This window comes from Mercenaria mercenaria, unplaced genomic scaffold, assembly GCF_021730395.1.
Source record: "Mercenaria mercenaria strain notata unplaced genomic scaffold, MADL_Memer_1 contig_701, whole genome shotgun sequence".
NCBI lineage: Eukaryota > Metazoa > Mollusca > Bivalvia > Venerida > Veneridae > Mercenaria > Mercenaria mercenaria.
The window spans coordinates 60,243-71,661 of record NW_026463595.1 but is presented as its reverse complement, the minus strand read 5'-3'; the positions used below and the strand labels follow the sequence as shown (position 1 = coordinate 71,661).

Genomic DNA, 11,419 nt, shown 5'->3' with positions numbered 1-11,419 from the left:
CTTATGCTTAATTTTCATAATTCGCAAATTATTATTTGGAGTACATTGCTGCTAATTTTACGTTATATTTTTTTAATTATTTATCATCAAAACCTATCAAGTTTCAATACAAAAAAAAAAACTCTGAAGAAACAATAATGCTACCCGTATAACGCATATTATGCTACAATATTATTCTAAGCTTTCCGCACAAATGTCGTTATGCCGTCACTTCCGGTGATCTACCAAAAGATAAGGATATGGTACTTCAGTATTTCCTTTGTCGCAACCTACTGTTATGAAGTGTCTTTGCATTCCCTTCGGAAATTGAAAAGTTATTACCCTAATCTTGTTTAGAAAAATATAACAAAAGGAGGAATAATTTGAAAACTATTCAAAATGGGTTTGGTCTCTCTGTCACTGCCATCTAGCAAAACCCCTCGGGCTATTATCCCCTTACCAGGGCAATTATCACTCCGGAGCACCACTCTCTTACATATTAACGTATACGTAATAACATTTCGACGTTGACGTCGTGATGTAATAAAAGGAATCTTACATTATTTGTGCCTTACCACATAGAATTTATCAAATCGTTAAATAAAAACGATAAAATGCTACATATGGCCACTCATGTTAATATTTCATTCAACCCCTTTAATTAATTCAATGAATAAGACACTCGTTTAATTAAGATCATTTATATCTGAATCCCGCTAGCACGGCGATGGAAATTTAACAAAATTCGTGTTGCATTGTACAATTGATAATGCTCGTTACTTACTTTAAAATATCCCGTCGCAGATTTTCTGGGACTTTTACTGGCACGTCCTCAATGTCTATCTGGTTTTCTGAAATTACAGCAAACTGTTTCAAATAACCATTTATCTCGAAAATCAGTCGCCGTATCGTCATTGAAAGACGTCTCATAGCCGAAAGTTTCCCGTCTGTCATTTCGAAAACCGATTTCATATCCGATTGAAGCGGATATAACAGGAAGTCGAATGAGTAGCGTTTGCTGGTATCATTTAGTTTGCGTAAGTGATGGCGTGTGCTTTTCGACACCGATAAACTTAAAGCCTCCTCGAATTGTATTTCATGCAAAAATGCATTACATATCCCCGGTCGAAGGTTGTGTTTCTTTGCTAATTGATTAACAGCTGCACTTTTAATGGCACGACACAAATGTTTAATGACTTCCTCTAGAAATCTTTCACTGTCTTTCTCTTCATGTATCATGAAGCTGATTTCACTGTTTGTATAAGGATTCCGTAAAAAGTCACGGATCGCGTTTACAACCACGTCAGTCTCTAAAATGTTATCTTTCTCCGATGAGCTTTCTTTGTCGTCCAGATCAAAGGACTGTAGGTACGCACTGATTTTCTGAAATCCTGCTATGATTATTTTTTCAAGTTCGTCTGATATCTTTGTCTTTAGACAGCTTTTTTCAGGTCCAATCAAGATATTTTCAGGCCGTATCGCCAATCGTTTAGCATTATCTGTAACGACTGACTTGAAATCTTCAATCTCTTTGTCACTAAAACCTTTTTCGATTCCACACGATATATATATATGACATTTTCCTTTCTTGAGTCGGCTGGAAAGTTGTCTGTCAGTGTGTGAAGCAAAGCGTTTATGTCCTGAAAATTGAGATTCAAATGTCATGTTGACACAATTGCACTAACTGATAGCAATACAACAATAGTTTCAAGATTTACTGTACTATTAATGAAGCATACATTGTCATTAATCATATAATCTCATATGATTTGAAACGGTACGAACTGAGTTCAATGAAATGCAATTAAGAGTAACGTTACAGTTTTTAAACATCTTTAAGATGATAAATAATCGTAGCCTGCAGATACGGGCAAAAGGATGTAGTAAATCTGCATTGCAATACAAAGTATATACTACTAGTATACAGTATTGCAGTGTCAATAGTGACTAAAACTATAAACACTTTTTAAACGACAATGATGTGCCCTAAATAGTTATTAGCAGAGAACAACTAAATCGGTTTTGATATGAATAATTACTAATGAACTGTTTCAAACTTAAACATAATAACAAGTCCTTAATAATCGTTTAATTTATTCAATCACATACCCTTATTAAATAGCAATAGAGGGCCTGGTGGTTAGCACGACTAAATCTATATTGCACGAGGGTGTAGTCCTAGTACCAACATAGGCTTAGGAGTGTCAATAAACAAGTAAAGAACGTCATTGCCGTTTAAACAAGAATTCTTGCATAAAAACTACTTTTTCACTGGATCTTCGAAAAGGGCGGGGGACAATTCATTATAAACCTAGTAAACACTATATGTTTTGGATTGTTTGAGTCAGTTCATCATATAAAATATTGACACTTATTATTAACATAACCTGACCTGAAAATCTACTGACACTCTACAAAAATATAGGGAGTCATCATATGTGTAATTCTGAAAGTTCATAAGACATAAACAGGTAAGTCCGTAAGATGTGCAAACATTGCGTAATTATATGATAGGTACGTTCTTGAATTATTCCGCGTTTTATGAAAACATTACTGAATCACGTTATTCCTTCTTACCTCAAGTCCTTCGAGATCAAGGGTTCGAATGTCAGTATGACATATGAAGACTACAACCCTGGGAGATCCACTTGAAACACTTTTGTCTGGTATAGAGAACACTAAATCTTTCAAACCCACTTCTTTTCCAATCACGTTCAACCTAACACCGCTGTCGAAATAATCCCGTATTTTGTCAAGTTCAGAGACTATCCTGTCGTCATGTAAACATTTTGGAAGCAACCCTGATCAAAAAGAAGACAAAAGGAATAAGAATTAATACTCCTTGTAACTTCCAGCAGGGAAACACTTTTGGGAGATTTTTCACAGCCATCATATTTATACTAAAAGAATTATCCTTTGCAACAGGGGGAGAATGGCTCGGAGATAATTATCGATTATTAAGAATTAAACCTATATAAAACATGTAAACACAATGATAGTTTATTAACAATAACTATAATAAACAAATAAATAAATAGTCATCAGCATTTAATATACCTCTCCCACCACCATTGCATCTATATATAGACAGGCGGGGGCAGGGGGAGCTCCGTGGCCGAGTGGTTAAGGTCGCTGACTTCAAATCACTTGCCCCTCATCGGTGTGGGTTCGAGCCTCACTCTGGGCGTTGAATTCTTCATGTGAGGAAGTCATCCAGCTGGCTTACGGAAGGTCGGTGGTTCTACCCAGGTGCCCGCTCGTGATGAAATAATGCACGGAGGGGCACCTGGGGTCTTCCTCCACCATCAAAGCTGGAAAGTCGCCATATGACCTATAAATGTGTCAGTGCGACGTTAAACCCAACAAAATAAATAAATATATAGACAGTGACATTTTAAAAGTGTATCTTTGCAATATTTTCAAAATTACATTACCTGTTACTCTTTTGTATCTCGTCAAAAGATCTGTGTATCGTCTGTAGAAATAATGTATCCTAGGATACACTTCCCAGGAGGGACACTCGTACACATGTGTTGAAACACTCGAGCTCATCTAAATACAGACACAGACATATGTAGACATTCATAGCTATTATAAACATTATATAAACATTTAACAAAAGTAGACACACAATTTGTGTTGGAATATATATTAGTTTGGTATTGATTGCTGTTTACATTATAAGATGTAAATTAACGTCGTATAGCTTTATGTATTGATTGCTTTTTACAAGGCGTAAATTAACAGAAGTCAATCAGACTTGTTTGGATTATGAATCTGTAAATAAATAATATGGCCCTAGATTCATACAGTTCGATTACTAGGTCATACTTGTTTACCCGTTTTCAAACCAAAATTTCTTTACTTACAAAATGACCTAAAGTTCTAGGGGCAATCCGGGTAAGTACGGACAAATTTTACAACGGGAGATCAAGATCTAGCTACACGCAAGTAAATGAAAAGGATGATTACAAACTCTTTTCCGGTTCATTCGGAAATATATTCACGCGCGTTTTACCGTTTACTCCTTCCATTTGGTTGGTCCAAGATATAGAATATGACGTCTTAAAGTAAAGTGGCAAAAACGGCAAAGTACGGACACGGCAGGGAAAGTTCGGACACAAAAAAGAAAAACTACGGACACCATTAAATAGTACGGAAAGTACGGACACTTCGAGCTTTTTAAAAAGGCGTTGAACAATTTTATTTTCACCTTAACAATAAATACATTGAAGATCTATTTCATTCGTTACAGATATTATTTCATGTAATTCATAAGAAAATTTAATTGTAATTTCAATTTACGAACATGATAATTAAACAAATAAACAATTATATCATAATAATGATCTTTTGTTAAGAAATTACATGTCTGTTGAAACATATTTTTACAACACAGCTTTAAAACTTTTCTAGTTAATTTATGAAGAATTTGTAATCAGTATGAGATGTTTTTATAAAGTACTTTGTCTTTACTTCTCTCTATATATATGAAACTAACTCTATATAACTTTGAACATTAACCCATTTGCATTTAAAATCTTAGAAGCATCTTGTATGCGACCATCATTGCAGAAAAAGCCAATGTTACATCTTTGGGAAGGACCAACTCCTTTTTTGTACGTCGGTTCAAATTTAGGCTTCAACATCAATGGTGATTGTACAAAGTTTTTTCGAATAAGTTCTGCAATAGCAACTGCATCTGATCGACGTAAGTATGCTACAGTGTCCTTGGAATCAGGGTACTGCAATATTGCTATAGCGTTTTTATCATAACGATTATCTGGTTCCGGTTTTGCAATATAGCCTTCGCCAACAGTCAATGCCCGGTTTCCATGGTGATGCATTCCTACAGCTTGAACGGCATAAATTATGACTTTCCTCATCAACTAGGATAAATCGTAAACAGTTATAGAAACGTTATCAAAGAATTTACACCGAAACACTGCTACAACTATGCACTATATGTAGCCCAATTTACTTTCAAGACAATGAAATTCAGTTTAGTTACTAGCTAGCTGTGCTATGTTTTTCATATTCTACTTCATTTAACAACATATGTATGCAGACTATGTTTCCTTTTCCTTTTTAACCCTCTTAGTAGGTAGCCTACTTTTTTCTTTCCTCTCTTTTTTTCTTTTTTCTTTTTCAGTTTTTTCGTTTTCTATACGTAATTTTTCATTAATAACATCTGCACTGGTCAGCAAGCGATGGTGAGTAATAGATTTTCTATTTTTATTCTTTTTTACTGGAATGCTAACTGGTCGTGGGACGTAGGTTTCCTCTATTTCTTCAAATAAGCTTTTTTCTTTCTTTTCAGGGTAACTACTGGCTTCACCACAGAAACTGCTGTGTACGAAAAACTCATCTCCGTTTATATCTGTGAGCGGATCAGTCACTATATTACCGTCTGATATCAGCTGTAATAGTTGAGCCGGGTCGCTTATATCAAGAACTTCATCTGCACACGCTTCATCGTTCTCTGCCCGGATAGACTTTGTACCGTTTTCGTTTGTTATACATTCAAATGATACAGATGGAGTTTCAATAAATGCCACAGAAAGAAAAGGGTCAGATGTTATCTTTGTAGAGTCATCAGGCAATGGAATAGCGGAGGCAGTGAACATCTCTTTTGATGCTTCTTCAGTCGGGCCGTGGGAAGTTTCCGTATCCAATAACTGGTTCTTTAGTTGTAATTCCGAGATAGAAACTTCAGATTTCCCTGTTTTCCGACCTTTCAGCTGATCTAGCTTGTCAGACACCGAAATGCTGGTTTGCTTAATGTCAGTCAGTGGTTTGTCAGTTGGTTCACTTGGACCGAACATTTGATCGGGGATAGCATTTCTGTTTAAAGGAAATATGCCACATGATCTGAAACCACTCTGGATATTTGAACTGGTTACTGCTTTATCCCATGATGTAGAAAACAATGCTGGAAAAGTCCACTTATTTATCTGGTTCAATGGACTTTCCTGTAGGAAACTTGAACACACGTCATTATACGCTCTATTAAGCGGACCAAAAACAGCCTTATCTTTATTTTGTTTTGTTTTAGCTTGAGCTCACGTTTTTCTTATACAAGACACACTAAAATATGGAACACTGTGTTAAGGTTACAAAACGCAATCTTTAATGTTTACAAACATAATGTTTACGAAAACGAACTGTACCAAACAATCTTTTTAGTATAAACTCAATATGAAACTGGTAAATAAATAACAGAACTTGGCTCAAAACAGCCAGCTCACCGAAATAAGAAACGAAAATGATTCAACGCCAAGACGAGAGTAAAGATTATTTATATTAATTAGTGCTTGATACATCGATCTGTATTGTACGGTAGTCTCAATTTTTCGACTGCATGACAGACCGATTTTACTGTACTCAGTATGTCTGCCTCTATAGGACAGATAGTGAGATACTGACCTGTGCAAAAATTATTACAATATCTATTGCGACTCGAGTACAATTTAATTAATTGGACAATATTGACCATATACTAATCATGTACCCATTTTGGTATTGTATCAGTTAGTCCAACTAATTTGACGCGATCCTAGGAAATATTGAGATATTTTTTTTCATATGGCCAATATCCCCACTCGTTTAGATTGCCCGTCACAAATATAAAACAAATTCTATCTGAACGTCGAATTATTTTGACTAATTGTATCAGTGTGCCAAAATTAGAAAATCTAATTCTCCATATTTAACATAGATATCTATACATGCATATCTTACATCGTCATGTAGACTGGTTCTGCTTATAAAATAAGTGAAAATATCACATACCTTTGTGTTCCTCTAGCTAATTCCCATTTCATTTCACCTAAGCATATGACGTTGTATTGTACGCTATGCTCGTTTAGAAATACGGTCATCTAAAATTAGTAACGGTTGTGTAAAAACCAATCTATATTTAAACAAATACGTATTAACATTATAAGGGAGGTAAACCAAACATGACTTCGCCGAGGCGAAATACACTGGCGTAGAGGCGATTCAAAGTTGGGGCGGGTAGCGGTGCAGAAAAGACTTGAACTATTCTTACCACCAAAATAATGTATTATGTCCCGGTTATCATTGACAAATAGTGTGAAATTCTTACGTGTGTATCTAAACTCTCTTAAGGATGTAAAAGCGAATTTTTTCTAACGTTAAGAATTTTTTTCATACTCTGTGAGCTTGAAGAACATTAGTTTCTAAGACAAACAAAAGAAGAAAAAACACAGGTCATCGAACTAGTTTTATTTTTATAGGGCATTTTCTTCACCCACTGTTTAAGCATTTCTGAAATTTTGTAAAATTGAAAAAATGGTGGTACTTTATAAAACATACAATATCCCATTTAATGTTATAGGGATTTAATGTCTTACCGGTTAATATGAATACAAGGTGATGTCAGTATCATATAAGCATAAATGTCACAAACAAATCTCTTTCATTTTTACATGTTGACATAATTACTCCACCCGCTTTATTTTCAATGGAAAAAAATGTATTTAGATCTACAAAAAAAATTTCGACTGTAAGATTTTCAAAATATTTTGCAGTTTTAATGACGCACAAAAATGCTTCAAAATGGAAAGAAAAAAGATCGGGGTCACCGTGCATCTAAGAGATTTATTAAGAAAAAACTGTTAAAATCTTGTGAATTTTGATATTTTTTGTTCTTTTTGTTTTAATATATATTTTCTAGATAAAATAAAGTACTATCTTGAAAACTTTTATTTCAATTATAGCTTATTGTTATATGTATCAATCAGGAAAATATCAAAATCAAGAATGATCTACTTTCATAGATATTTGAAATTACCTACCCCTGTCCCATTGTAAATCTTACGTCATCTTTCGGCAAATGTCAGCCAAAAATAAGGGTGAACATTTTCTTTTCGCCAAAAGTAGAATCTTTGTGGTTAAATGGTACATTATTGGTCATATTTTGATTATTTAGCGTTAATTTTTGGCAAAACTTTTGTTAGAAAGCAATAATAGAAGAAACATTTTTCAAAATGGCAGATATCCTGAAAAAGACGCTCGTACGTCCTTAAATAGGCTTATTTCTGTGCATAATCACTGTTTTTAACAAACAGCGCGGAGAGTGGGGGAGTTTGGGGATCGTAACAAAAACGTGTGTAATAAAAAGAAATAACACAATATCATACCCATTTACATAGATCTATTGTCAATAAGTTTTGGAAAATATCATAAAATGAATTACACACAGAAGGCGTGAAAACGGCGAACGCCACACGTTACTGACGTTATTGACGTCAGAAAACGACATTTCTTTCAATACGTAAGGGCAAATTTAAAATGAAACAAACCCTGAAAATTTTATTAACTCGTGTAACCAGATTTAAATTAAAATGCAATTAGATATAATACAGCTATTTATTTTATTGGTGATGATAGAACCTATTATGAATAGCAGGCAGTATGCTTAGTAATAGAGAGATAGCGACATCATGCGCATGAGCACACAAAATGTGAATTAAATTTCCACATTTACACATAATATTCAGCGTTTGCCAAAAACTATCAGATAATCGACTTGTACATTTACATTTTAATGTGAATAATTTTTACTTTTCTGATTTTGTCGCATGAGATTCTCTTTGAACCCACAAGCACAAGTACAAACTCGCAACCTCTCAATTACAAAAATATACAGCCAAACCTCTAATAAGCAGCCCACTAAGGAATTAATCTATGCGGCTGCCAAAGGCAGGTGGTTGCCCAAGTCTTGATGCAAGGACGAACTTAAGAGTGGTTACGACCAAGGTAGAACAAACAGAGATTTTAGGTTCACTTTATCTCTGACAGCCGTCGCAAGACGTCAGTAAAAATATTCTAAAACTTCATAAGTTAGCAATCACAAAACAACAAACACAAAGAGCTAGACTTTACTTCTTTGATATTATGTAGCATGTTAAAATTAATAGAAATGAATATAAACAGAAGAAAATTCACTAGATAAATTGCTTAGCAATTTACAGGCAACGCAAAGATGCAGAAGCCCATGTTATAAACGGACAATGAAGAAACTGGCAAAATACAGAGGTTTCTGCATTAATAGCTGATGAGAAAGCGAGGCAAATTATTCATTGATTGCGTTAAGTTATAAAATGCTATATATGCCATACCGAAATGCACATGCGGTCGCATGTGTATTGAGGGCCACTAAATATTTTATAATATATAATTCGTCAAATGAGCACACAGAATGTTGTTTATTTGTTGATTTTCAAGCTCTTTATCAAAATTATGTTATTTAAAATTATATGAACTCAAAAGTATATAGAAGGAATAACTCACCTTCACTGAATCAAGACTTAAACATGACACTTTTTATTACCATATAAAATGAAATTCCATCTGTAATCTTTCGAACAGTAACGGACACCTTTATATTTATGGCTGAAACTAGACTGATCGTCCGCCTTAGGTGTGATAGGTCCCGGCAGGCATGAATGTTTCAGCATGTTGCAAATATTTCAACCGGAGATATATGAATATTTGACTAAAGCTCCAGGAGAGGTCTATATTCATATTTGATTCATATTAATTCATTATACTGAAAACTTTTAAAGAATTAATATTTACAGGAAAATGAAAACTATTAGTTTAAAGATTTATTGAATAGACAATTAACACCATATACAATAAAAACAGTAAGAGTCTTTTCTAAAGAGCCACCAAAATTGTGGCGAATTTTCGTTAGCAATAGTGATAGGTCACATAATCTAAAAGTCCATACATTTTAGCTGGTTGCGCCAGAGCAGAAACCAACATCAGTAACATTCGAAAAAAAATCAGCAGTAACTTCTTACTTTTTAAACAAAACGTATGTGTGATCTTTCATTTTCTTATTTTATTATTATTTTCTATCCGATGATCATACTTTCGATCACAATTTGATAAGTTGTTCTCAAATGATGTTTTGTTTTAATTTCTTTTTTTCATTTTGCAGGGAGAGCATACCATTAAAAATAAAATAAAATGACAGGGTTGAAACATGCATGGATGCTAGTGTCAGAATAATTTGTATATCCGGTATATTGATAACGTAACACATAAGCACAGATAGTTCTTGACTCCCTTTTCATGGAGCCATTGCTATAATTATTGTTGAATTGCTGTTTATAATAGGGTTTAGGTCATTTCTGGCTAATTTGGGTTCATTATGTTGATAGCTGGATCCCGACCCCAGCATCAAACACTAGGTTATATACAACAGTTAAATGGAAGCAGATATTTTTTAGAGCAAGTACTCGTTGTAAAATACTATGTATAAATAGCACCAATCAGAAACAAGTTCTATAAATAGCACGTCTGCTGATGGATGACAGAGAGGGCATTCGGTATCCAGCGATAGAAGAAGACACATCGCGAATTCAACTAATAATTTATCCCAGTACCTTGATAAGGAGGTTATTGCAACTACCCTGTCGGGGCGGTTAAATTATTGAAAAGAAGACGTTTGAAGTTCATAGACTAAAGAAGAGTTGCAGAATTTCAACAAGGTTTCGAGCTATAGGACCAGCGCATATGAGTTTTATTCTAAGGGTGGTTCAGTGCTATAGACGATAGCAAATATAGGCTGAGCATCGAAAAGCTGAGACAGAGAACCAAAGGTAATTTACTGAGATAGTAGACGGGTTTCACCTTATAGACGATTCAGCGTTATTGGCGAAGTACAGCCGAGGCATAGGGGATATATAGGACTCGTATGTTGTTGATTCAAAGACATTTTCTGACGGAAACTTCATCAAAAAGACCAGTCAAGTGTAGAGGCTCCAGTCTATAGAAGTTTGAGCCTATTACTGTTAGTTTGAAACATTTAGTGAATATAGAGAATCCATCATTGGTGTTCGGTTAAGATAAAAAAACCCCAACCGAGGGCGCACCCCCAAGTTTTAAAAACGGGGAGCCGAGTTTAAGACTTGAGCGGTGCGCCCAGGGTTGGGATTTCCGACTTCCCCAAAACCCCCAATGAGGATTTTTTTTCCCCCTTCCCAACAGAAACGTAAAAACAAGCATAAAAATAGGAACTACTTAAAACGGGGGAAATTGACTCCTAAGCAGAAGGGACGTCTGACATTTCAGTGCGACAATAACAATTTTCCGTTTTAGTTTTATCGTTTGTAGCAAACGGTTCGTTCTTTCATAACTTTTTTGCAGATCAAATTTCCCCCCCTTTCGTCTTTTCTTAAATCGATAAACTTGTACCTTTCAGCGATGCTGGACTTTTTTTTAGGGAAATCCTGTTCGTGCCACTTAAATTGTCGCCTCTCCAACACCGACAACGCGATAATTATCGCTTGTCGCCTTGTCCGAAAACAACTTACATGGACATTTAACAACCTCGCGGGGTTAAGGGGGCGACAATTATCGTTTTAAATTGCGTTGTTTTTTTTTAAACCTCGCATCGTAAAAA

General features: G+C 34.9%; 1 protein-coding gene across 1 annotated transcript; it reads right to left on the bottom strand.

Annotated features, from left to right (window-relative positions):
- Window positions 1–880: 880 nt before the first annotated feature.
- On the bottom strand, window positions 881–3,551 carry LOC128554740 (uncharacterized). The gene is made up of 3 exons (XM_053536054.1): window positions 3,414–3,551; window positions 2,557–2,780; window positions 881–1,619 (listed from the first exon to the last, which is right to left on the bottom strand). The coding sequence occupies exons 1-3, from the start codon at window positions 3,529–3,531 to the stop codon at window positions 1,437–1,439; spliced, it is 525 nt and encodes a 174-aa protein (XP_053392029.1). The 5' UTR covers window positions 3,532–3,551; the 3' UTR covers window positions 881–1,436.
- Between the last annotated feature and the right edge of the window lie 7,868 nt (window positions 3,552–11,419).

What these genes read in the sequence shown, in the direction of transcription:
- LOC128554740 (XM_053536054.1), bottom strand. Translation starts at nt 3,531, where the DNA reads ATGAGCTCGAGTGTTTCAACACATGTGTACGAGTGTCCCTCCTGGGAA. An exon ending in GAGATACAAAAGAGTAACAG is followed by an intron (nt 2,781 to 3,413) that starts GTAATGTAATTT and finishes CTTTTTGATCAG; the next exon opens with GGTTGCTTCCAAAATGTTTA. An exon ending in TTGATCTCGAAGGACTTGAG is followed by an intron (nt 1,620 to 2,556) that starts GTAAGAAGGAAT and finishes CTCAATTTTCAG; the next exon opens with GACATAAACGCTTTGCTTCA.